The sequence below is a fragment of the Salmo salar genome, chromosome 02 (assembly GCF_965601325.2).
Source record: "Salmo salar chromosome 02, fSalSal1, whole genome shotgun sequence".
NCBI classification, from domain to species: Eukaryota; Metazoa; Chordata; class Actinopteri; order Salmoniformes; family Salmonidae; genus Salmo; species Salmo salar.
In genome coordinates this window covers 65,032,390-65,059,223 of record NC_138292.1, presented here as the reverse complement: position 1 = coordinate 65,059,223, position 26,834 = coordinate 65,032,390, and the positions used below count along the sequence as shown (strand labels likewise).

The window sequence follows — 26,834 nt, the reverse complement described above, 5'->3', positions numbered from 1 at the left end:
GTCAACAATAGGATTCAGTCTATATTCAATACAGAACTAAAAGTAACAAGTTGGCCCGCAGCATGAAAACATGTCAGGGGATCGGTCGCCATGTGGAGAAGAAGCCTAAACAGAGTAGACCTGGTTTCAGTAACTACTTGATACCTTTCAAATACTTTGAACGTTTGCTTTAGGCTGCCTGGAGTTTGAGTTTGCACTTTTGGGGCTTTTCTTTTGTTTGCATTACAACAGGCAAGCTCAATCAAGCACAGATAAAAGTATTTGAAATGATTTCAAATAGTATTTAAACCCAGGTCTGGAAAAAAGTGGTCAGTGTATGTAAAGTATGACACTTTGCTCCAAAATAAAAGTAATTTATTCTTACAAACAACCAGATACAAGCCTTTTACCGAAACCTTGCAATTAACACATTTCCATTGCTCTTTCACATACAAATCCAAGTTACTGTCAACTTGTTTTTGTAACCACACTGCTGGTTAATATAATAACAATTAAAACATAAAATAGTGATTCAAATTAAAATCGAAAATAAAAATGTAAAGAAAAGTCTTTGAAACAGACATTTTAAAGACTAAGAACAGATTCTCCGTTTACATTCACATTCAACCTCGGGTGGCTTGACAACAGAAAAACAAAAAGTGTAAAAATTTTTAAAAAAAATAGGGAAATACATTTAAAAAAAACTTGAACAAAACAAGAAGTCTATGACCCAAAATAGCATCATTCCGAAAGCGCTATTATTATTTCCTTTTTGTAATCCCGATACAGAACTGAACAACTTGTTAGACACATTTAGGTTACATTTACCACATGGTAAATAAAGAAATGGATAGTCTGGTTTATGAAATAAAGTGATGGTGAAAATGACTGAGGGTTTAGGATGAATCCATTTTAGATCAATATAATGAAAGTAGAGAAAGACATTAAGGTCTTCTTTTCCTCTGGGGGAATGCTTTAGAGGGTTGGTGGGGGGCTTGAGAGAGGGATGTGGTGTGTGTGTGTGTGTGGTACCTCCTATTTATACTGATAGTTCATGTTTCCGTATCCCGTGGGGTAGGAGGTCTGCTGGGTCTGGGGAGTAGCAGCCGCCCCGTAGCCCTGGGAGGAGGCGTTCCCGTACATGCTGAAGCTCGATTGGTTGCCGTAGCCTACGGACCAATGAAACATCAATAAGAACAAGGCATTAAATAATCAACCGATCAGATGCTCTTTAAACCATTATTAAGACATTGGATATCAAGTGACTAAAGACAGAACCAATATCAGAAATAATACCAGATAAAAATCTCTATATATTGGTATACACACACACACAGTGCCTTCAGAAAGTATTCCCACTCCTTGACCTTTTTCACATTTTGTTGGGTTACAGCCTGAATTTAAAATGGAATAAATGTGGATTTGTTTGTCACTGGCCTATACACAATACCCCATAATGTCAAAGTGGAATTATGTTTAGAAATGTAAACATTTGAAAAGCTGAAATGTCTTGAGCTAATAAGTATTCAACCCCTTTGTTATGACAAGGCTAAATACGTTCCAGTATTTAATAAGTGGCATGGACTCACTCTGTGCAATAATGGTGTTTAACATGATTTTTGAATGACTACCTCATCTCTGTACCCCACACATTATTATTATCATCATCATCATCTGTAAGAATACTTTCTGAAGGCACTGTAACCGGTGTATGAATGCGGGTATGAGTGTGTGTGGCGGTGGGGGCCTCCTTTGGCCCCTTACATAGATTTCTACTCACCGCATCCCCACTCACCGTAACTGTACATTTGGCCCCCGGTGACAGAGCTGGGGTAGGCTGTACTGTACATAGAGTAGTCCACCTGTTGTTGCTGGGTCTGTTGGGCTTGAGCCTGAGCTGCAGTCAGCAGACTCTTCTTATCCCCTCCGTAGCCATAACTATAGGGGCTCTGCTGGTCCAGGGGAGGGGCCACCGACTGGTAGGCACCCAGGGAAGATGCACCGACCTGGGCTTGGGCGGTCATGGCGGCCGAGGTGGCGGAGGCGGTTATGGCCGGTGTGGTGTAGGATGATTCGGGGTAGAAGGTGCCGTAGCCGGTGGTGTTGCCGCTGGCGTCTGGCTCTGTGGAGGCGTCACCGGTGGTTGTAGTGGAAGCAGCCTCTGTTGCACCCATACTGTACAGATTGTCTGAGGGAGAGATGGACAATGAAGTTACGATAGCGTGATTGGTGAATGGAGGACATTTAGTATTGGTTGGAGGAACACTTAGCAAATGCTGTGAAGGGGATATCTTTTTGAGAAAAACTGAGAAATGTATAGTGATCGTCTCTATATCTCAGCCAAACAACTTCAACTAGGAAGTAAAAATACAGTATATTTTCCTTTTAATTCATGTTATTATTATTATTATTATTATGACAAATGCTCAACATTGTGTTGCAGCCCAGCCCCATGGGTCAGCCCCAGCATTCAAGTCAACATGATGGAGAGAGATGCTAGGGTTTAAATAAGAGAAGCAATGTGTAAGTGTTAAGACTCAACTTAGAGGCCAAGGAGGGCAGAAAGCAAAGCCAGCAGTCAGGGCCCCTTTAGCCCACTTCTGGGGCCCCATTCCTACCTTCTTTGAAGTAGGCGTAATCACTAATTCAATCATTATACATGATTATACAGTTGATGCAAGGGAGGCACATGGCTATCTAATTCATGGATTTCTAGTGATTATACTTGAAGGAAGTACTTTAAGTAATTGAAATGGGTACCAGTGACTCAATAGACTATAGTGGCTATAAAATAGATAAGGCTAGAGATAAGTTACCAAACACAAATGAACACACCTAATCTATCACTCATTAGTTCCCTTGACAACAGTGTGGAGAGAAGACACTTACGATAACCAGAGCCAGCACTGCTTCCATAACGGTAGTTTGCTGTTAACAAGAAAAGAGATCTAGATTTATTAACGCAAAGGAGCCCAAAAGAGTTGGACGATTTCCTAACAAGCTCTCTAGAACAGTCCGACTATAGGCTTATTGTCTAGTCATTAACTTATTTACTAAATAATCTAAAATAAGCCATATTTGAATGATTTTCTGATAACCTCATCTCTGTGAGAACATGCTCTTAAAAGGCATTAAGTCCAGTCTAGATCCTGAGATAGACAGTCCAAGTGAAGTGTCCTACTTTGGTTGTAGCTGCTGCCAGTCGTAGGCTTTCCTCGACCCCTGCCTCGCCCGCGGCCCCGGTTGTTAGGCTCCGTGTCGGTTGGAATGCCTCGAATAGTGCCAAAGCCTGGGATATGCTGTTGAGGGGAGGTCAGAGGTCACTAAAGGGTTCCTGGTCATGGTGTGTGTGTGGATTAATTAATGGCTATTCCTAGTCATGATTCTATAGTATTGTGAGGTGCATTACAGTGTGTGTACGAAAGATAAACTCAGCAAAAAAAGAAACGTCCCTTTTTCAGGACCCTGTTTTTCAAAGATCATTTGTAAAAATCCAAATAACTTCACAGATCTTCATTGTAAAGGCTTTAAACACTGTTTCCCATGCTTGTTCAATGAACCATAAACAATTAATGAACATGCATCTGTGGAACGGTCGTTAAGACACTAACAGCTTACAGACGGCAATTAAGGAAATTAAGGTCACAGTTATGAAAACTTAGGACACTAAATAGGCCTTTCTACTGACTCTGGAAAAACACCAAAAGAAAGATGCCCAGGGTCCCTGCTCATCTGCATGAACGTGCCTTAGGCATGCTGCAAGGAGGCATGCGGACTGCAGATGTGGCCAGGGCAATAAATTGCAATGTCCGTACTGTGAGATGCCTAAGACAGCACGTACAGCTGATCATCCTTGCAGTGGCAGACCACGTGTAACACCTGCACAGGATCGGTACATCCAAACATCACACCTGCGGGACAGGTACAGGATGGCAACAACTGCCCGAGTTACACCAGGAATGCACAATCACTCCATCAATGCTGAGACTGTCCGCAATAGGCTGACAGAGGCTGGACTGAGGGCTTGTAGGCCTGTTTTAAGGCAGGTCTTCACCAGACATCACAGGCAACAACGTCGCCTATGGGCACAAATCCACCGTCGCTGGACCAGACAGGACTGGCAAAAGGTGCTCTTCACTGACGAGTCGTGGTTTTGTCTCACCAGGGGTGATGGTCAGATTCGTGTTTATCGTCGAAGGAATTAGGGTTACACCAAAGCCTATACTCAGGAGCAGGATCGATTTGGAGGTGGAGGGCCCGTCATGGTCTGGGACGGTGTGTCACAGCATCATCAGACTGAGCTTGTTGTCATTGCAGGCAGACATCCTCCTCCCTCATCTGGCACCCTTCCTGCAGGCTCATCCTGACCTGACCCTCCAGCATGACAATGCCACCAGCCATACTGCTTGTTATGTGCGTGATTTCCTGCAAGACAGGAATGTCAGTGTTCTGCCATGGCCAGCGAAGAGCCCGGATCTCAATCCCATTGAGCACATCTGGGACCTGTTGGATTGGAGGGTGAAGGCTAGGGCCATTCCCCGTATAAATGTCTGGGAACTTGCAGGTGCCTTGGTGGAAGAGTGGTGTAACATCTCACAACAAGAACTGGCAAATCTGGTGCAGTCCATGAGGAGGAGATGCACTGCAGTACTTAATGCAGTTGTTGGCCACACCAGATACTGACTGTTACTTTTGATTTTGATCCCCCCTTTGTTCAGGAACACATTATTCCATTTTTGTTAGTCACATGTCTGTGGAACTTGTTCAGTTTATGTCTCAGTTGTTGAATCTTATGTTCATACAAATATTTACACGTTAAGTTTGCTGAAAATAAACACAGTTGACAGTGAGAGGCGTTTCTTTTTTTGCTGAGTTTATATCATGTCTTACCATGGAAGTGTATGTGACTGGTTTCTTCTTCTTGGGGTCAGAGTGAGGGTTATAGTAGGGCCCCGCCCCCTCGGGGAAGAGTTTGTCCAAAGCAGCTAAGGCTGCGTAGGCTTTGGCCTCCTTCTTGTTGGAGCCTCGACCTTTGAACTTCTGTCCATCTACCTCCACCTGTGAGTGGCGGAGGTGGTTACAAAGAGACACATGCTGGTTACTGTGTTTCCACATCCTGCTCTGTCAACTACATCTGGGCCCATACTCATAAAGCCTCTCAGAGTGGTAGTGCTGATCTAGGATCGTAATGAATAAGATTCTACATAAAAATGGGGACCTGATCCTAGAGCAGTACTTCTACTCTGAGATGCTTTGTTGATACGAGCCCTGACCTTACTGGTTATTCATCTACTGTAGTTTCCAAATCCATGCGCAATGAATCAATAGAATTGTCCCAAGCGTGCAAGCCCCGCTCATCTGCCACTGACTGACCTCCATGACAAAGCACTTGTCATGGCTGCCCCCGGTCTCAGCAGAGAGCTCGTACTTCAGGCTGCGTCTCTTCTCGTTCAGCTCCATCACTGGGTTCTTCCCGTGCTTGGTGAGGATGGGACCGTTCTGATAGTATGGAAGAAATAGCAGAACAGTCAAGTCCTTGTTCTACGTACCCAGAGTCAGATAAACTCACAGATACCATTTTTATGTTGTTGCATGCAGTAGGAAGGAAGGATGCGGTAGTTTCACAAGCTAATGCTAACTATTGTTAGCGCAATGACTGGAAGTCTACAGGTACAGTTGCAATGCTTTGTGCTGCTTTATGAAAGTATATTAAGTCAACCATTTTAAAAAGTCACAGGGAAAAGCCAGAGAACATAAGAGATATGAAGAGAGAAGGACTACCTCGTCAGATGCAATGGACGCATCACTTGCTGTAGGTGTGGATGGTACGTTGGCTCCTCCCTCTTCGCCTGGTTCAATCTTCACATCCGCCCCAGTGGGCAGGCCCAACTTCTGCAGGACCTGAGATGGACAGGGAGAGAGAGGACTTGGTGGACGGCAGCCATTATAGACAGAGTCAATACAAACAACAAGGCATTCAATGCAAAACCAGCGGATTACATTCTTGGAGAACAATGACATAACACTTTGATGACAGCAAGCGAGGGTTACAGAGAGAGGAGAAACACTACTCCTTCAAAGAGAGTGACATTTGATTTCAGGGACCAACTTGTGTTGTACCAGTTAACCATCATCTTAAAGGGATAGTGCGAGATGTGTCTAGTTACCCAGAGTCGTGGATACCATTTTTATGTCTCTACGTGCAGTATGAAGGAACTTGCAGGTAGATTTGCACGCTAATGCTAACTAGTGTTAGCACAATGACTGGAAGTCTACTGGTACAGCTAGCATGTTTTTTAGCCGAGGCATATAATCCCTTACCTTGGCAGCTAGGTGGAGTTTGGCGGTGCGTTTGGACGGCCCTGAGGCCTCGTACGTATCGCCTTCCACGTCTACGGACATGGTGAACACCGGGAAGTGCACTGGACCGCTCTGACCCGTCAGACGGTACTGCAGACCAGGCTTGTGCTGGTTAAGACGCATCAGGGCGTTCATGGCCATAGGAGAGTCCCCGGGCTTCTCTTCTGTGGCTGGGGGAAGGGAGAATGAAAGAGAGAGTGACAGCAAGAGAGACAGGGAGAGATAGTGAGAAAGAGATAGATGGGGAGGGGGGGAGAAAGAAAGGGATAAAGAGGGAGAGAGCATATCAGAACAGGAACAAATGTAACCTCCTCAAAAAGAGCCTCAATGGTAGAATAGCTACGAAATATCCCAGTCGAAGACCACTTCGGATACATACACGACTTTCTAGGAAATTTGGGATATTTCTGGAACTTCTGAAACTTCCTCTTCTTGCTGTCATCTCCCCCTTTGTCCGTGGCATCATGAGGTCTCTTGGGAGGGTAGGTGGAACTGGCCAGGATCTGAGCTGGTAGGGACATGGAAAAGGGACAAGGTTCAGGAAAAGTTCAAATTCACAACACATCAAGACTACTACTAGACAGCTAATATGAAAGTCACATTTGAGAAGCATGGGACAGGCCAGGAAGATCGCCAAAAACTGAGGAGATACTAACAACTGTAGTTTCTGAGACCTGGCCCTATGGTCCTCCTTGGTTCCCTGGCAGGCAGGGAATCCATCCCCAGCACCTTGTACAGCTGTCCAAACGCAGACAACCTTAGGGCATGCTGACAGGGAAAAACAAACGTAGAACACAGTCAATCACAAAAGGAAGCACATGGGAGTGAATAACACAATTGATATTTGATATTCTACCTGGGGCGCATTAAGGACGCAACATAACAGAACTTTCAGTGACAAAAATCTTGTGTAGAACAGATATTATCGTTTTTCAAGTAGAGTAGGAAATCATGTCAGCTCCATTTGTTACAATTCTACCTGGAACATTATAGGCATAAATATTTCACCTAACCGAATAAAACTGCAGCCTGTTTTACCTGGGCACTCTGTGTAATGTCCTCACGTTGCTGAGTGTCCAGGTGGCTGATGGCGTCCACCTTCTCCTTCTCACAAGGGTCCTTGATACCCGGACCGTCTTTGAAAAACAGAAGAACATTTGAACTAGTTTAATTTGGTGGATGTCATTTCTACATTGTTCTGAGAGGTGTTCCGCAAGGCTATGCTCTAGGCCCTATATTTTCTCTACCCGATACAGGTCTTTAGGGATAAAAGACTTACCGGCCATCAGGATTCCAGACGCCAAGCACTCTAGAACTCTGCGGAAAGACTCTCCTGCTCCCATTGGCCGATCGCATGTTCCAATGGCCTTCTCACACAGCAGCTCTAAAGGCTACACAGAACAGAGAGAGAACAGTAGATAATGAATCTAGTTCAGACCTGGATCCCACCGCTGCCACCAAATGTAATAATATTTATTTACTTATATTTAATAATTTATTGTATGACATGTATATCATTATAGTCAATATTACATGTATTATATTAGTTTGACTTGACTCACCCATCCTCTGAGTGGAGCCCAGGTGGGGACGCGGTTACACAGGTCTCTCATGATACGGATCACGATGGCGGCCGACTTCAGGTCGTTGACCTTAGCCTGAGAGAGACAAGCACGGGCCGAGCTAAGTCAAAGAGGGTGCGATATCCAACGACCTTCCTTCCTTCCTACCTACCTACCTACCTACCTACCTACCTACCTACCTAGAGCACTGGTAAATAAAATAAATAAAAAAGGGGTGCAATATTCCAGTAGCCTCGCGAGCCGCATGATCCCGCGAGCTTACATGAATGCGCGCTGCAGCCAGCTCACGAGGCTAATATTCCTGGACAGCACAAAGGAAAAGTGTGATACGAGTCGAATTCAACCAATTGTGTAAGTAACTGAGTCATCAGGAATATTGCACCCAGAGGTAGCATAGGAAGATTAGTGTAGTATCTCTCCAATATACCATTGGAGCCAAATACTTAATTACGAGGGAAAGGGGATACCTAGTCAGCTGCACAACTTAATGTATTCAACCAAAATGTGCATTTAACCCAACCCCTCTGAACGAGCGATGGTTACATAGTGTTTAGGGACCCTTAAAAACAACGTAGCTACAATATCAGTTGTACTAGCAAATAACAGCAATATAGTTCCAAGGAAGACAGAATGTTTTCTATGATTTCAATGAGGCATTGTGAGAGCATACAAACTCACAACTCATTATGGGACAAGGCAGAATAAAAGGCACATTTGAACACTTTATTTGACAAGTAAAGACGGGATGCAAACCTGGAACCACTTGGCGTGGCGGAGAGATGCCAAGGCAGTTAGGCATTTCTGCCTGTCCAGAACGTCCGCCGGCGCATCGCTGTCGACCGTTAGCTTTTCTATTGGTCGATGGGTGGGATAAGAAGACAAGGTACGGTTTGACCAAGGGGGGGGGGGGGGGGGGTTCTGTCTCGAGGCTCGGGGAGAAGGCAGCTTTTCCCAAGGCAGGACAAGGACTTCTACATCGCTTGCCATTTGGGGTTTTAGACTGGGTTTCTGTACAGCACTTTGTGACATTGGCTGGTGTAAAAAGAGCTTTATGAATAAATTTGATTGAAGGGGACTCCCCGTAATTATAGAGAATGGATTTACCCACCCACCCTGTAGCACAAAACCCTATGCTAGGTCTAAGTGATGAGAGAGTACTATAGCCATCAGATTCACAGTGGGTACCAGAGCTTAATATTTCTCAATATAAGGTTTTGCTGGGGGGATTTCTTAGTCTTAATCAATCCTAGTCTTAGTACCCCTTCCCGCCGCCCCAGTGGTTTGGGTCATGCTGCTCTGCCCCTTTCCGAGACAGAATGAGATGCCAGTTGGTCAAAGGTCCAGCGTCCCTAAAAACTGACACACTAGAAGGCTTAGTAAGAGAGAATCAATCAGGTTTGGAATTACTGTACAAGGCAGTTGGAATCAGAATGCATCTGTGGTCGGCTCGGTACTGCAGCAAAACTGATGACTGCTTGGCTTCAGCTTGCCTTCCTCCAGCAACCAAATCTGGCCTTGATCCAAGACAAGGCCATTCTCTTGGAGGACGTAGCTACTAAAGATGATTGAAGTCAAAATGCCCTTTTCCTGACTTTTAATTAGATCACATTCATCTCTTTTGCCTCTCTCTCACATACACCCCACCCCCATGCATTACTCACTCACACATATTGCTCTCTCACATACACTTTCCCTTCCATATCCCTTGCTTGTGACTGGTTGTGTTCCCATTCAACCAGGCAGGTCAAAGGAAGGGTCCAAAAACATTACCTGTCATGCCGATCAGTTTTGCTGCAATACGAGCCTCACGTTACACTGTTCTGCATTAAAAACACATGCAATCAAATCTATATCCGCGCATTGGCTGGCATTCTCAGAAAAGCCTTCATTTCTTAACTTGAACAATACAATTAACTGTAAATTAAGTCGTACATTACTGTTATTAAAATAACCAAAAACATTATTACACAATGCATTATTAACGACTAAAAGAGGCATTGTAGCGATGAAGATTTTCGCCGTTTTGTTACATAATTACAGCGAATAGAAGAACTCCGAGCTCCAGTGAAGAACCAATCAGATTGTTTGTTCACTGGCATCGGTTCTAAAGTAGCCACTGTGCAGGTTCCACTAACCTCTATATTGACTGATCAGGTATTTAAATGGTGTCTCAGTGTATGGATCAGTAGGGAGCTGCACAGTAACATGCTTTAATTAAATAGTAACACACAGATTATCAGCTGTTGCTGATCTGAAGTTGCCTGCTGTTAAGTGCAGTCCAGGGCTGCCTACATTCAGCAAAGCACAATGTTGTGGAACATTGCCGATAGAAGTATCACACATAATATCTATTGGTGCACATATCACAAATATATCTATACATCATATTTCTGTCTGAAACGTCCCACAACGCTGTGCCCTGAACACAGCTGTGGTAGTGTTGGGTAGTCCCAGCCTCCTGGCCTGGTTTAAGGCTGGTCCCTGGGGGGGGGGGGGGTCATACCTCCAGGTGGTCCCTCCAGGGGGGTGGTAGCTCCGGCACCCTCTGGCTCAGCCTCCATGCGGATCATGGGGGAGGTCAGGTGAATGGTTAGGGTCAGGACGGGCTCCTTGATGCTCTTGATCACAATCTCCGCCTCCTCTGGGATCTGGGTGACCTCATACTTGTCCTCTGTGACGAGCTTTAGTAGAGTTGGAATGATGGGAAAATAAATCAGTTAGGATTTTGGCTTACAGAAGGGTTGGCTTGGCTTACAGTACAGAAAGAAAGACAATATTAGCATAGAGGCGGCACCTTTCACAACCAAAAATACCTTTTTAAATATAGGTCCTATTGCAACTCTCTCGGTCACTCTCATATTCTCACTTCAAAATGACCAAAGAGAGACAACGTTAAAATCATCGAAGGATATCGGTCTCCATTGGGAAAGAGGTCTTCTGAGCACAATGGGACTTCCTGGTTGAGTAGAGGTTAAATGAAACAGATACACTACCTCAATCTGGGTGGAGAGGTTCTCAGCCACCTTCTTGAGCAGGGTGACGGTGGGTTTCTCAGTGCAGAGCAGCACCAGCTCCAGGTCCATGTCTCCCTTCAGCAGCAGGCCCTTGGCCACCAGGCCCACCCTCATCACCCCACGCAGGATACGCTCTGGAGGGGGAGCCACCTCACTGGGACAGGGGAGGGAGTACCAAGGAAATGCTTATTCAGAGACAAATGCAATAAGTAAATCTACAAGATATGAAGAACCACACATATCCAAGATTAGATGTACTGTTATCCTTCACTTCTTTCTCTCTCTAAAAATGCATCTTGCCTTCCTATGTTGAAGTATTCATTACATTTTAGACTTTTAGCAGATGCTCTTATCCAGAATGACTTACAGGAGCAATTAGGGTTAAGAGCACCAACAGATTTTTCACCTAGTCGGCTTGGGGATTCAAACCAGCGACCTTTCGGTTACTGACGAAACGCTCTTAACCACTAGGCTACCTGCAGCCTAAGAGTCACAGAACTTAATTGCTTGGATTAGTGAAAGTAATAGGATGTTAATCCAATCATGTATCAATCTCTTGCTTAACTCAAGGAAATGACGAAGGAAGCGTTTCCAAACAAATCAAATCAAACTTTATTTGTCACATGCGCCGAATACAACAAGTGTAGACTTTACCGTAAAATGCTTAATTACAAGCCCAACAGTGCAGTTCAAGAAGAGTTAAGAAAATATTTAGTATACTAAAGTAAAAAGTAATAATAAAAAGTAACACAATAACGAGGCTATATACAGGGGGCACCGGTACAAGTCAGTGTGCGGGCGTACAGGTTAGTAGAGGTAATTTGTACACATAGGTGGGGGTGAAGTGACTATGCACAGATAATAAACAGCGAGTAGCAGCAGTGTACAAAAGGGAGGGGTGGGGGTAGAAGCTGTTGAGGAGCCTTTTGGTCCTAGACTTGGTGCTCCGGTACCGCTTGCCATGCGGTAGCAGAGAGAACAGTCTATGACTTGGGTGACTGGAGTCTGACAATTTTATGGGCTTTCCTCTGACACCGCCTGGTATAGGTCCTGCAGTACCAGGGTCTTTGATCAGTCTTTCTTACCTCTCCTCTGCCCCTTCCACAGGTACAGGCGCCACCCCGACTCCGGCCTCCACATCCAGCAGGTCGGAGACGGTCTTGAGGGCACACTCCACGTGGGAGATGACTGTCTGCACCGCCTCCAGCTCCTCAGACGATGGGTACACCGCCGCGTGCTTCGCCATCATGTGGCGGTCGTCACTCACAAATATACGCATGGGAGGCGTGCGCACCGGAGGGGCCTGGAAGAGAGAAGGTAAGATGGAAAAGGGTAAGTGAGATGTGGGTCGTGTTCAGTTGGGCACACAGTAGGAAAACTGAAATCTATGTTCTTATTGTAATAAATCAACCGTGCGTCTTGCCTTTTTGAATGCCCGGCCATCTTCAGACAGCTGTTCGTTCCACAACACAAAATTCTAAAACAGGCTAGTTTTGTCTCCTCTAGTCTCTCCTTATATTGGCTGTTAGATGTGAAGTAGGCTTATTTTACTTTAATGCTTTTGAGTAGTTTGTTTAAAAAAATGTTATGGTATTAAAACAGTTTTTATTTTCATGACGGTCTTCATCCATAATCGTCGGTTACATGATTATACAGTTACCATGCCAGCCCTAAGCACTACTTTAATATGTTCCAATGGAATAGGATGTGTGTGAATGATCTGGAAAACCAGTATGACTAGTAAGTACAAATAGACTGAGGGGAAAAACTGTGACTGGAAAATTATAGTTACTGTATCATCTACAACTTCTGCATTTACATGCTTCTTAGCAAGAGAGGAAATAAAATATTTTATTAATGGCCATCACGTTGGAAACAAATCATAGGACCATTTGTCCAACATATCAAAGTAGGTGCAATTGGCTTCTCGTGTTGGCCTATTAACAGTATGCACAGCAGAGGAGACTGTTGAGGGGAGGACGGCTCATAGTAATGGCTAGAACAGAGTGAATGGAATGGTATTAAACACATCACAGTTTCCAAGGGCTTGATACCATCCCATTCACTCCATTCCAGCCATTATAATGAGCAATCCTCCCCTCACCAGCCTTCTGTGCTGTACAGGTGAAACAAATTGTTCTTCAAGTAAAATTCAACACAACACCTAGGGATAAATCTGATTCTCCAATCCTTGTGTTCATTCGGAGGTGACAGGCATTAGCCAGCGCTACATTCACACACACAGGGAATTTGTATTGACATGAAGAGAAACGGTCGAGGTGGAAGTTTGAACCTCAGTTTGGAGTCGGTTCTCCTCCATCTCCTGTATGGCGGCGATGTACTCATCGTACTGCCTCAGCTCCTCCTCGTAACAGAGACAGTCATACCAGTAGCGCAGCTCCTCATATCTGGGAGGGGAGAGAGACACAAAGTAGTTAGAATAGAAACCAATTACAGTACTAAGTTCACCTCTGTAGATTCAACATCGACCAATTTTGGCAGAGATTAGTTCAACCTTTGGAGAGAATTGAAATGCCTTGTGTGTAGAAATACTACATTGTAGTTTTCATAAGGTTACATTATTATAACCAGTTGGAGTAAGAGTAAAAGGCATGGATGAGAGAAGGCACTGCTCTTTAGTCAGTGCTCCTTGCATTTCCCCCCACTAATGGTTAAAGGACAATTCCACCCAAAAACTCTTAGTCCATTGTTGATGTTGTCCCAAAATATTTTGCATGTCAGAAATAGAGTTTTCCAGACATGTAACTTTCTAAATACATAAATACAGCCAGTATGATGCATTTTGCACCATATAATGCAAATCCATCATACCGGCTATATTTTTGTATTTTGAAAGTTATATCTCTGGAAAACTATATTTCTGACATGCAAAACATTTTGGGACTATATCAACAATGGACTAATGAAACAAATACCCAAATATAGTTTTAGGTGGAGTTTTCCTTTAAGGTTAGGACTGGGGAGGGGATGTGGGTCCTAGATCTGTACCTCATTGAAACTTCACCCTGGAGCGATACAATACCTGTCAAAGTCGTGTGGTAGCAGGCGATGGCCTCGCTGTATCAGGCTGTCCCAGTACAGGAGCTCTTCATAGGCCTGCCGTTCGTCCCAGACTGCATCTGGCACTGGCTCTGCTGCCATAGCCATGAACTTGTCTTTTTACTGCCACCTGTGTGACACCTGCTGTAGCCATAGAAACAGAAACACTGAAAATCCCTCTCTCTACAATGCACCACCTCATGATAAACACATGGTAAAGAAAACTATATACAGGTTGTATAAGAACATTTGGTGAAACTGAAGGTAGTGTGACATACGACAGGCTTGTACATCACGTGACATCCCTGAGGTAACTACCTATGTTTACGAACTACATTCGTAAACATACCAGGCAGTTGCACAACGACGTGCAGGTAAACTATGCTAACTGTTTGTTTACCAACAAATGTGTAAGCAGCTGTCCATACCGCTTTTGGTAATTTGGTTTTAAAACAAAACTAAAAAAACTAATTAAACACGCTGCAAACCAATAATTATTGGGCTAACAGAATTTGTTTTCAACCTGCGGTGGCGACGCCATTTTTATGGCAAGATAGCTAGCATGATACTACCAGATCAGAGACCGTACCAGATGCTGTAGTTAGCAAGGTAAGCTAATACTTTTTTGACGTTTAATTCAGCACATAACTGCAATTAAATACATCGCTAGCAGAATGTCTGTATTAATTTACAAACACTAAAGTAACAACCTTTTCTAGATCGTTAAAAACACTCACCTGAAAAGGAAGGAGGCACGGTAATGTCGCGCTGTTTGGGGGGCGTGGAGCTGCGCGGTGTCGCGCAATAATGACGTATTTTAGCAACACCTTGGTGGCTTCTTCTTCTGTGGGACAATGGCGGACTACAACCCCAGAAGGTGTATTGCCGCCACCCACTGGACGGGTTGAAAAACCAAAACAAGGTAAAAAATAAAATCCATATGTGATAGGGAAACTAACTTATTAATACACCTAAATAAAAATAGTACATTGACAAAAACATAACAAAACTCCTACTTCTTCCTTCTTTCAAATCTCCATATCTCCCTTCTCAGGCTCTAGGGCCTGAGAGGGTGGTAAGGCTTGTGACAATATTTCAATGTAACTCATCCGCTGTGAAGTCTTCCAGTTCCAGGAACCACTCTGCCACATCCACAATGACATCTATTTTCCTGGACCTTCTCTCCACCTTGGCAGTACTATTAATCACCATAGCTATGAAGGCCACCTTCTTAACCTTTAAAATGCCAGGTCCTGCTGGTGAAAGGCAACCCCTGCAGCCTCCAGTGAAGGCCTATCTACCAACATCGATTCTTCAGGAGCACCTTTCAAACCCTTAACCCTTTTAACAGCGGCTGCATATGAAATGCTCTGGACAGCCCTGAATTTGGCCACCTCATTCTCTTTCACCCTTGTAGGGCAATCGAAAAATGTAGCTTCATGGTTCCCACCACAATTGCAACATGTTACATTTTCCTTATTTTAAAACACATGATATGATCTTTTCCACAACTTGGACATCTCGGTTTCTCCCTTCTGCAAACACTTGAAACATGACCAAAAGCTTTACAATGATCACACTCCATTGGTCTTGGGATAAATGCTCTGACTCTGTAGTTTATATACCCCAACTGCACTTGAGTAGGGAGAGACTCCATATTAACAAATAAAAGAACAGATAAACTCTTCACTTTTTCACCATTCACACGATTCATCCGACTTGCATCAATCATTCCAGGAATATTTTTAATCTCTTCAAAATCGACTTCTCACGAGATGCCAGATATAACCCCCTTGAGGGGTGCCCTGTTCCGAAGAGACACACACACGACACTTAACACTTATCAAATCGGGTGAGACGCAACGCACGTTCCTTCTGATCCGCAGAAGCACAGCACATCTAAACAAGCCTGCCTCTCGTGATCCTCACAGCCTTCACTTTACCCAGCACACTCTCCACCAGTTTGGATATCTCAAATAAAACCTGGCTGCCACCTACTGTGGGCCATATCTAGGCCATATCTAGGCCATATCTAGGCCATATCTAGGCCAAAAGTAGGTGGCAGCCAGGTGTTATTTGAGATATCCAAACTGGTGGAGATACAGTTGAAGTCGGAAGATTACATACACCTTAACCGAGTACATTTAAACTCAGTTTCACAATTCCTGACATTTAATCCTAGTAAAAATTCCCTGTCTTGGGTCAGTTAGGATCACCACTTTATTTTATGAATGTGAAATGTCAGAATAAAGTAGAGAGAATGATTTATTTAATCTTTTATTTATTTCATCACATTCCCAGTGGGTCAGAAGTTTACATACACTCAGTTAGTATTTGGTAGCATTGCCTTTAAATTGTTTAACTTGGGTCAAACGTTTCGGGTAGCCTTCCACAAGCTTCCCACAATACGTTTGGTGAATTTTGGCCCATTCCTCCTGACAGAGCTAGTGTAACCGAGTCAGGTTTGTAGGCGTCCTTGCTCACACAATTTTTTAGTTCTGCCCACAAATTTTCGATGGGATTTTAGGTCAGGGATTTGTGATGGTCACTCCAATACCTTGACTTTGTTGTCCTTAAGCCATTTTGCCACAACTTTGGAAGTATGCTTGGGGTCAATGTCCATTTGGAAGACCCATTTGCGACCAAGCTTTAACTTCCTGACTGATGTCTTGAGATGTTGCTTCAATATATCTACATAATTTTCCATCCTCATGATGCCATCTATTTTGTGAAGTGCACCAGTCCCTCCTGCAGCAAAGCACCCCCACAACATGATGATGCCACCCCCGTGCTTCACGGTTGGGATGGTGTTCTTCGGCTTGCAAGCCTCCTCCTTTTTCCTCCAAACATAACGATGGTCATTTTTGCCAAACAGTTCTATTTTTGTTTCATCAGACCAGAGGACATTTCTCCAAAAAGTACAATCTTTGTCCTCATGTGCAAACCGTAGTCTGGCTTTTTTATGGCGGTTTTGGAGCAGTGGCTTCTTCCTTGCTGAGTGGCCTTTCAGGTTATGTTGATATAGGACTATTTTTACTGTGGATATAGATACTTTTGTACCTGTTTCCTCCAGCATCTTCACAAGGTACTTTGCTGTTGTTCTGAGATTGATTTGCACTTTTCGCACCAAAGTACGTGCATCTCTAGGTGAGAGAACGCGTCTCCTTCCTGAGCGGTATGACGGCTGCATGGTCCCATGGTGTTTATACTTGCGTACTATTGTTTGTACAGATGAACGTGGTACCTTCAGGCGTTTGGAAATTGCTCCCAAGGATGAACCAAACTTGTGGAGGTCTTGGCTGATTTCATTTGATTTCCCCATGATGTCAAGCAAAGAGGCACTGAGTTTGAAGGTAGGCCTTGAAATACAATACATCTACACCTCCAATTGACTCCAATGATGTCAATTAGCCCATCAGAAACTTCTAAAGCCATGACATCATTTTCTGGAATTTTCCAAGCTGTTTAAAGGCAAAGTCAGCTTAGTGTATGTAAACTTCTGACCAACTGGAATTGTGATACAGTGAATTATAGTTGAAATAATCTGTTTGTAAACAATTGTTTGAAAAATTACTTGTGTCATGCACAAAGTAGATGTCCTAACCGACTTGCCAAAACTATAGTTTGTTAACAAGAAATTTGTGGAGTGGTTGAAAAACACGTTTTAATGACTCCAACCTAAGTGTATGTAAACTTCTGTCTTCAACTGTACATACATGGCTACCACAATTTTATTCAGTGTGACTTGGAGTCAATCATTTTATAGGAAAGAACTATGAGTGTTATTTATTGACTGCCATGGTCGATATAATTTGCTATTTAATTTACTTACTCTAAGCCAGCATTCCTTTCTTGCTCTTGTCCCATGGGAATCACATTTCGAGCATAGTTTCCAGCATCTTATCATTTAAATGAAAAAAAGACCAAGTCAGACAGAATATATGAATTGTAGACAAGACTGTAAAGTCTAGAGACTATAGAGGAAGGATTGTAATGGGCCCTGAGAAATAAATAAATCAAGCGTTGGACTTAGAACTGAACAGGGATGTTTTATGAGGTGTTATGATGACCCTCAGTCCTGGTTTGCTGGGTTGGCTTGTGTTGTTGCATGTGTTTTGGGAATTTGGTGTTTTGCTGACTTTGGCCTTTCTCCAAATGTATGATTTAAAAGCTGTGTCAAATATACAGTTATGTGAGAGGAAAGTTTTCAGAGAACTACGTAGGCGGTAAGCAGGCTGCAGCATTTATCTTCAGTTTCCTATCGAAGAATATTCACTTGAGCATAATAGTCACTGTTTACTAGAATGGACCCAGGAACACCATTTGGTTTCTTTGCATCGTGTGTTTTTCCACCATATATTCAGGATACTGTACACCCTTTGAACATACTGTATTATTGTAATACTGTATTTAATACCTTGGCGGAGAGGAGAAAAAAAAGGACAACAATGGTATCTAATTCAGTCAAAACATTCTTCTTTATTTTATCACATTCAATTGCTTTACATTCCATAACTTCTTTATACGTCCCCAGAGAATTGAGGAAAAGCAATAAATATTTATAACTTGTACAATATTTGACATGGAGTAGCATTTTTATACATCAGAAGCTCAGGAAAAATCATAGTTCTCCCTTTACTTAACAAGCAATCTTAATCGTAGCAAAACATTTACATAGCATACAACTCCGTTTTTTTGGAATCGTTCTGGAATCGTTAGACATCGATGATGTTAAAATGTAATTGTTAAACCTTAACCAACAGACTTCAGAACAATCAAATGTAACGTTCCACAAATGAGATCCAATCAGTTGAATGAATTGTGATATTCATCTGCGTTTCATTCTATTCATGAAGATATGTAGCTAGGCTTTGACCTTCTGATCTCTAAGATGAACCTGTGCTGATATAGCTGCACATTTTCATATGCTTCAACCTACTCACTATGCAAGTGTGTTTCTCAACTCTCCATCTGTGTTTCTCAACTCTCCATCTGTGGGGTAATGTGTTTCTCAACTCTCCATCTGTGGGGTAATGTGTTTCTCAACTCTCCATCTGTGGGGTAATGTGTTTCTCAACTCTCCATCTGTGGGATAATGTGTTTCCCAACCCTCGGTCCTTGGGATAATGTGTTTCCCAACCCTCGGTCCTTGGGATAATGTGTTTCCCAACCCTCGGTCCTTGGGATAATGTGTTTCTCAACTCTCGGTCAGTGCGATAATGCAGACTGACTGGTCCAATAGACCGTACTCGGACACCGGGTATGTCCGTACTCAATTCCTAGTTTTAATTTAAGAGATATCCAAAGGAGGATGATCTTAGCTTGCCAGTCACTGTGATGAAGAAGATTGAGAGATACTGCCATGGCTGAAGAACATCCTCATTTTTCAGAGCATCGTATCCTTCACTATACGTGACAACAGAAATGCCCTCTTTTTCTGTTGGTGACCACCACAAAGTACCAAGGACCACGCTCGCTGCATGATGAGTAACCTTGCCTGAGACCTAAAGAGTTGCTTTGGCTCCCTGGTCAATACTAGGCTTTAGCTTAGCGGGCTAATGCTGTCTTCTTCTGGCACTCACTCGAACACCGTCGGTCACACAGTCATATCCTGTTGACTGTATTCTTCTCCAAGCTTTTACTCTGAAAGGTGTTCCACTCCCAGCGTAGCAGCACACTCCCCTTCAAATCGGCCTGCTGCTTGGTTATGATCTCATATCCTGTTAACGGGATTGTTCTCCGAGCTCTTGCTCTGAAACGAGTTCCCCTCCCAGCGTCGGAGCACACTCCCTTTCAAATCGGCCTGGCGCTTGGTGATGAGGTAGATCTTGCGGAGGACGGCCCGACGCAGCAGGATATAGACCCAGGGGTCCAGGATCTGGTTCCAGGAAGCCAGCCTCACGCCCATCAAATTCAACGTCTCGTAGGTGGCCATGTCAGCTTTATCAATGGAGCCCCTATAGGAGCGCATCACTGACATGAGCCCGAAGATCTGGGGCATAAGAGAAGAGATATAATTGTTAATTGTTATACTTTGATCCAGCAGCATCATGCAACCTATTTTTTTGATGGGGCATTGACGGCCTAATTCGATTTCTTTGGAATAATTATGCGTAAAATAAACTATCTTGTGTATTTTCAGTGTACAAATGGATCAAACTGAAGGGGCCTGTGGCCAGTCTTTGTTGTTGGGTGACTTTTTTCTAGATGTGTAGCGGGTGTAGGGAATAGGCATGGTGTGGTGGATGGAATCAGTGGCATCAGCATCTACACTTGTTCATGTCCTAGGCAGCGATTGTCCCACTCACCAGCAGAGGGCTCCAGCAGATACAGGACGTGACCATGATGCCCACCAGCTGCACCACCATCTCTATATCATGGCTCTTGGCCACTGAGCGGTGGCTGTGGGACGATGAGTAGCCCGATGGCCTCCGTCTCAGCCTGGCCAGAACCAGGGTCAGCCCGCTGATGGTGTTACACACCAGGGCCACCCCCAGCGACGTCAGGCCCAGCCCGGAGAAGAGCGTAACGAAGGCTACGTCCGCTTCCTGGGTGTCGTTAGCTAAGACCTTGATGAAGGAGAAGACAGACATTTAGTCGTTGTTGTATATAACTCGGTACTTTATCCTGTCATATTGTACACTAGTGTTATTTCTATGAAGCTTTTTGTGCCTCAAAAAAAATCCCATTCACTTTAATGGTGGTAGGCAGATTTACTAAACGTCACATTGTTTAAATAACTGCCATAGAACTTTGAGAATGTTCAACCTAAAGCATTAGGGGAGCTCAGTATCTGGCTGCCAGGGCTGGTGTCAATTCGAATTGAATTAAATCAATAAATAATTACAAAAATTTAAAAAAATAAAAACTGCATCTATTTTTAATTACTTGTTAATAAACGGAGGAGTAGAAGCTATTTATTTCAAATGTTTTTCCATTTCTTATTTTTTTTTATTAAAATCACTTTCTGAACTGACAGCTGTTAATTCTAATTGACCCCAGCCCTGCTGGCTACTGACCTTGATAAAACACCAGCTGTTGGGGTGCTGGTAGGTGTATGACCCCAGCTGGAAACAGGGCAGCAGGGCCACGCAGAGGGCCACCAGCCAGATCCCAGAGAGGGACAGCTTGGTACGGGTGGTGGTAACTAAGGAGGAGTGGAGCAGTGGCTGCGTAACACCCAGACAGCGCTCGGCGGCCATCGCACAGCCCAGGAAGAGCGGGCACAGACCGAAGAACACCATAGATCCACCCAGGAACTGGCACATGGGGTCGGTCGAGCCGTTTGAGGAAGCGGCAACCGCCTCGGGGAACACCCCTCCGGAGAGGTAAAGCCGGAGGACCAGCGCTCCCGGGATGATGTGGCCAAAAAAGTCTGTGAGTACCAGGGAGCTGGCGAAGAGGAGGAAGGTGGCTTTGGAGCGTCGGCGCTGGTGGGAGTAGGCGTTGGCCAGGATGAACAAGGCCACGATGTTGGAGATGACGCCCAGGGTCATGGAGAGAGCGGCTGCGATCGGGCCTCCGGACATAGGCTTGTCCGAGGTGAGGTTCCCCTGGTGAGCCAGACTCTCCATTTCCACCTATACAATATGCAATATACAATACAACTTTATGCCTCCCTCCCTCCATCACAATCTGAACTGTGTCTTTTTGCTGTCTTATGTTATCCAACCCAACGGACATCACACATACACACACACACAGAAGTGAAACCAGCCTCCCTCCATTAGCTAGTTCTGGCCCCCGGGACTTTAACCAGTGACCTTCGGGTTACTGTTCCACTTCTCTAATATCTGGCCTACCTACCATCTCCGTGTCCCACTGGCTGAGGTTGGAGAGGGGGTCGAGGGCCCCCGGGGGCCCGGAGAGGTTGTAGTGATTCATGGCTAGCATCACTGGGCTTTGAAGGTCAGGAACCCCATCACCGAGAGAGGCTGGGAAGAGAAGGAGAGAGACAATATGATTATAGTGGTATTTCAGGCTTCAATGACCTGTAAGTAACATGGGGGAATGGGGTCATCGTATAGGTAGCAATATAAATGGAAAACACACACAGTCAATACTAGAATTCAGACTCTCAAGTTTCAGCAACACGTCTTCTTCCCTATCTAGCTATCTACTAGCTACAAAATATCATGATGATGAGGAACTCATGAATGACACCACAGAATCAGATGTGTCAAAATTCACACTGTTCTCTATCCTATTTAACCCACATAGATAGAATATGCTTTAAAGCCCCTTTAAACTTAAACTTGACAAAAATAGCTATTTGCACCTCAGAGAATATCTGTACCTTAGAGACTGTTTGCATTGACTCTCCAGACATCCAACCCTTACACACAAGCGCAAACACAGAAACACACATAAACACACGCACACACACACACACACACACACACACACACACACACACACACACACACACACACACACACACACACACACACACACACACACACACACACACACACACACACACACACACTCAACACTGCTGTTCTATTATATACCATTTATTTAACTGCGCGACCAAGACACTATCCACGTTATATTTGTAACACAGTCATACTTGACATAACACATTCATTATCTATACTGTATATTCTATTGTGTACATATCAGTTTTACTTTGCATACTACCTTCCTCTAATTACTCATTATTTAATTTTTTTTATTGATATTGTACTGCAATGTTGAGTGTCTATCACGCAAGCATTTCACTTAAACTTTTATACCTGCTGTAAACTGTGTACATGACGAATAATGATTTTTATTTATTTTAAATGTTTATTTGAGGTAATAGCACCTAACCCCTAACCACAGGTCTAGGATCAGCTCATTCTACCCCAATTCCCAAACATAACCATTAAGGAATCATTAAACAATATCTGATCCTGAATCAGCAGTTAGGGACAGCTTCCACCTAATCCCACAGAACAGCTGCTCTATTCACCCTTAGGTTGTACAATTGATGTACAATGCATTTGATACAACTGGGAGGTTGTCTGCACACAAATATAGACACAAGCATTCTGCAGTGTCTCCACACACTGGTGTAATGACTTTTCTGCTGAAAAACTCTCTGTTGTATCACACAATCTGTTGTACATTAGTCATACGCCACTGACGGGTTAGAACTAAGGGCAAGTTATAACAGTTCCCTGTTGACAAGCACACAACTATTGAGACACATTCCATGAGCAGCTTCAATCCCTCAGGCTCTATTCTAGACCAGGGAGGCAGCAGGCAACACACGTTCTCGCTCTCTCTCTTGACAAAATGGTTTCCTCACATTAACACTTGTCTGGAAACATGGACATTACATTGAGGTGATGGTTATTTTTAAACCGCCTCAAATGGTCTGTGTTCGTTGGTGTAAAAGTAGACTTTCAAGCAATACATCTTAAGCAAAAAAAACACATTTCTGATAACTCTACACACATGTTTGTGTTTCAACAGTGTGTCTATATTGTATTGATGTGGCAGACAGTCTATGTTTCTAATACAGATTTGTCTGTTTTATTCAGTGGTCTAATGTCACTAATAGAGGTGGTATATGCTGCCAACATTATTCTACCCAACTCAATTAATAACTTGGCTGTTCTATTCTACTCAATTATATTCTATTATTTTCTGTTCTATTATACAAAAAAAAAAAATCCCAACAGGTGGTTTTGCACATGCATATGTGTCATGAATAGACCTACATACTCACTAAACTTGAGGAAAACAGTTCTCCGTGCACAGCTCACCCTTACTGTAAATGAAACTAAAATAGGTTTAGTATCAAGTCACTGAGGGTGAATCAGAAAACATCCAAAGACATTTTCTGGATTGACCTGTCACCTTTCACTATCATCCTAATCACCCTACTCAATGACTAATTATTACCTTATCATCGAGCCACCCTGTAATTATTATTGAGTTGAAGGTGTGTTTAGCTATTTTAAATATGCACTACCATGCCTTACATACCACTGGCATGTCTTTGTGGCTCTGAAACATTCTTAGCATCATTTCTTTGAGGTGGGTTATTTTTTTCCAAAGCTGTCCATTTGCTTACCCTTTATTAATACTGTTGCCATACACAAAAATAAAATAAAAAGCCATAATAATTATGATAATAAAATATTTAATGAATAATCATTACCATTACAGATAGGGATGAATAATTCCAGTCAAATGTGATGTCCACCCTGTCAACGGAATAGTCTGCGGTGTTATTCTAAATCCAGATTCCAGAAAGATATACAGGTATCTATATAATCCAAAGAAACCGTTGAAAACGAAACACATTCACCAAAGTCTTCCTAAATCGACTGGGGCAGAATAAAAGTACTCTAAAAGAAGAACCATTGTTCCATGATATCTCTTCGGCAGGATGATGACACTGAGTTAATATTCCCCATTGTTCTCGGAAAACAAATGTTCAACAACTTCCCAACAGAATTGCCTTCATCGCTTTTAAATCCGTTTGATTGGAGTTTCATGACCGGAGCGCGTGGAATATTCCAATGCCGCGGATAGGCTGTACCGCAGGTTCTCTGACGCGTGCTTCTCAATAGCGTTTTATATAGCGCCGTGTCCTAATGGATAGGTAGCCCATGGGCGGCCCCGTGAGTCATTAAGTCATATTATTTTCAGACATAGAATAACACTTTTTCATGTAATTTGTCCATGTTTACATGTACGATTTACGGTCACTGTAATATTAGGCTACTGTAGCCAATGTGAGGCACATTCACATTATACTTTTGAATATCAGTCTGTATATACATGGTACAGGAAATAATAACTCAAATAGCATCACAATAACCAGCTGCCAAACATCTATAGTTTAAAATAGATACCTAAATATTTGGTTGTTTTTAAATAGCCATTATTGATTCATTTGATCATTATTACTCAGTAAAAATGACATGAGCTTATGGTCTATAACCCATCATTATAAGAGGTGAAACACTGCATGCAGTAGGTTAGACAGTATGGTGCAGCCTGTATAGGAAAGTTTGAAATTATACTTATGCTTATAATTCACCATTAAATACTGGTATACAGTAATTCAGGCGATTTTCTGTGCTCCTGTAAAAATACATTTGTTGCAAGTGTTTTTAACGTGTGCATCTCAGAGTATGCCTTGAGGTTTTGTAGCAAAAAATATAGATGTTTTATTGTCACATACACCAGATAGGTGCAGTGAAATGTGTTGTTTTACAGGGTCAGCCATAGTATTATGGCACCCCTGGAGCAAATGAAGGTTAACTGCCTTGCTCAAGGGCACATAAACAGAACTCTCACCTTGTCGGCTCGGGTATTCAAAACAGCGACCTTTCGGTTACTGGCCCAACGCTCTAATCGCTAGGCTACCTGCCGCCCTAGTGAGATCTATCTGATTTCTCTGGATCAGTATTCTTTTTCCAGGTCCTAGGATCAATGCTTGGTTTCAAATTGATGATAAAGTGCAAACCGAGACGAGAGATGGCATTTCTCTCTTGCTACGCAGACGCTGCATATGAAACATGATGTTATAAATAACTAGAGGTGTCAACTATCAGGCCAGACCCAGTAAAAGTTGAATACTTTGCTGAGGACATACTGTAGGCCTATGAAGTAGGCAGACTGGTTCTCTAGTGGCTTTTTACTCTCCTGTCTAAATGTATGATGTAGGCTAATATTAGGCAAATATATTCTAAACCAGACACTTAATTCATGCAGTGATTGATTATGACAGGCTTTATTAGCCTGTTATAGATAGCCCAGATATCAAGGGAATTAATTCACTCTGATCAGCCCAAGAATGATTCATATTTATACTACTTACTGTGTCTTATCCCACTGTGGTTTTAAATATATTGAATGTCATTTTACTACTCACTCATATGGTTACCCAGAGACCATGCAGCTTAGTTAGGGAACTCCTTTCCATCCTCTACTACTAACACTATTCATTTAGTGCTGAAACGGTCTGTCTTTCTCTCTCTTTGATTGACAGCTTAGTATAAAAAGAGGGGATAGGAGGAATGTGTCAGGTGGTCCAACCAAAGCGTGGCGCTCGTCTCGTACTGCCCACTGGAGACAGGTGCGCATGTTTGTTTAATTAAATCATTATTTGGCAACGCCAGGGCAGACACAGGCATGTGGCTTGGCATTGGATTAAGAGCAATAAGAAGTGAGGAGTTCAGAGAGAGAGAAAGAGAGGAGGGCGAGGAAGAGAGAAAGAGACAGAAAGAGAGGAGGGCGAGGAAGAGAGGAAGAGACAGAAAGAGAGAGAGAAAGAGAAGAGGGCGAGGAAGAGAGAAAGACACAGAAAGAGAGAGAGAAAGAGAAGAGGCCAAGGAAGAGAGAAAGACAGAAAGAGAGAGAGAAAGAGAGGAGGGTGAGGAAGGGAGAAAGAGACAGGAAGAGAGACAGAAAGAGAAGAGGGCGAGGAAGAGAGAAAGACACAGAAGAGAGAGAGAGAGAAGAGAAGGAGGGCCAAGGAAGAGAGAAAGACAGAAAGAGAGAGAGAAAGAGAGGAGGGTGAGGAAGGGAGAAAGAGACAGAAAGAGAGGAGGGCGAGGAAGCGAGAAAGAGACAGAAAGAGAGAGAAAGAGACAGAAAGAGAGAAAGACAGAAAGAGAGAGAGAAAGAGACAGAAAGAGAGAAAGAGAGGAGGGCGAGGAAGAGAGAAAGAGAGGAGTGCGAGGAAGAGAGAAAGAGACAGAAAGAGAGAGACAGAGAAAGAGACAGAAAGAGACAGAAAGAGAGAGAGAACAAGACAGAAAGAGAGAGACAGAGAGAGAGAGAGAGAGAGAGAGAGAGAGAGAGAGAGAGAGGACATTCATGTTTGGTATGG

The 26,834-nt window shown here is 43.3% G+C and overlaps 2 protein-coding genes across 4 annotated transcripts; both read right to left on the bottom strand.

The window, feature by feature from the left end:
• Positions 1-332: 332 nt before the first annotated feature.
• LOC106589563 (interleukin enhancer-binding factor 3 homolog) lies at positions 333-14,839 on the bottom strand. 3 transcript variants are annotated; one of them, XM_045707626.2, is made up of 20 exons: positions 14,734-14,839; positions 13,980-14,140; positions 13,230-13,344; positions 12,022-12,239; positions 10,916-11,090; positions 10,426-10,603; positions 8,676-8,773; positions 7,902-7,997; positions 7,619-7,730; positions 7,378-7,475; positions 6,996-7,107; positions 6,719-6,847; positions 6,301-6,509; positions 5,761-5,880; positions 5,353-5,478; positions 4,870-5,037; positions 3,161-3,278; positions 2,869-2,907; positions 1,775-2,167; positions 333-1,148 (listed from the first exon to the last, which is right to left on the bottom strand). In XM_045707626.2, exons 2-20 carry the CDS (start codon positions 14,102-14,104, stop codon positions 1,015-1,017), a joined length of 2,763 nt encoding a protein of 920 aa, XP_045563582.2. In that variant the 5' UTR covers positions 14,105-14,140; positions 14,734-14,839; the 3' UTR covers positions 333-1,014. The 3 variants fall into 3 exon arrangements, with proteins under 3 accessions (XP_045563582.2, XP_045563586.1, XP_045563581.2); XM_045707630.2 differs by having other exon boundaries at positions 7,014-7,107; XM_045707625.2 differs by having other exon boundaries at positions 13,980-14,137; positions 14,734-14,811.
• Positions 14,840-18,450: 3,611 nt separating this feature from the next.
• On the bottom strand, positions 18,451-24,542 carry LOC106589359 (prostaglandin E2 receptor EP1 subtype). Its single transcript, XM_014179221.3, has 5 exons — positions 24,150-24,542; positions 21,803-21,930; positions 21,016-21,576; positions 20,305-20,565; positions 18,451-19,988 (listed from the first exon to the last, which is right to left on the bottom strand). Exons 2-5 carry the CDS (start codon positions 21,887-21,889, stop codon positions 19,710-19,712), a joined length of 1,188 nt encoding a protein of 395 aa, XP_014034696.1. The 5' UTR covers positions 21,890-21,930; positions 24,150-24,542; the 3' UTR covers positions 18,451-19,709.
• Positions 24,543-26,834: the final 2,292 nt, after the last annotated feature.

What these genes read in the sequence shown, in the direction of transcription:
- LOC106589563 (XM_045707626.2), bottom strand. Translation starts at nt 14,104, where the DNA reads ATGGCTATGGCAGCAGAGCCAGTGCCAGATGCAGTCTGGGACGAACGG. An exon ending in CAAATTTCCTAGAAAGTCGT is followed by an intron (nt 6,510 to 6,718) that starts GTATGTATCCGA and finishes CCCTTCCCCCAG; the next exon opens with CCACAGAAGAGAAGCCCGGG. An exon ending in CGTCCATTGCATCTGACGAG is followed by an intron (nt 5,479 to 5,760) that starts GTAGTCCTTCTC and finishes CCATACTATCAG; the next exon opens with AACGGTCCCATCCTCACCAA.
- LOC106589359 (XM_014179221.3), bottom strand. Translation starts at nt 21,889, where the DNA reads ATGCTAGCCATGAATCACTACAACCTCTCCGGGCCCCCGGGGGCCCTC. An exon ending in GCCAGTGGGACACGGAGATG is followed by an intron (nt 21,577 to 21,802) that starts GTAGGTAGGCCA and finishes CATATTGTATAG; the next exon opens with GTGGAAATGGAGAGTCTGGC. An exon ending in TCTGCTGGAGCCCTCTGCTG is followed by an intron (nt 19,989 to 20,304) that starts GTGAGTGGGACA and finishes CTTATGCCCCAG; the next exon opens with ATCTTCGGGCTCATGTCAGT.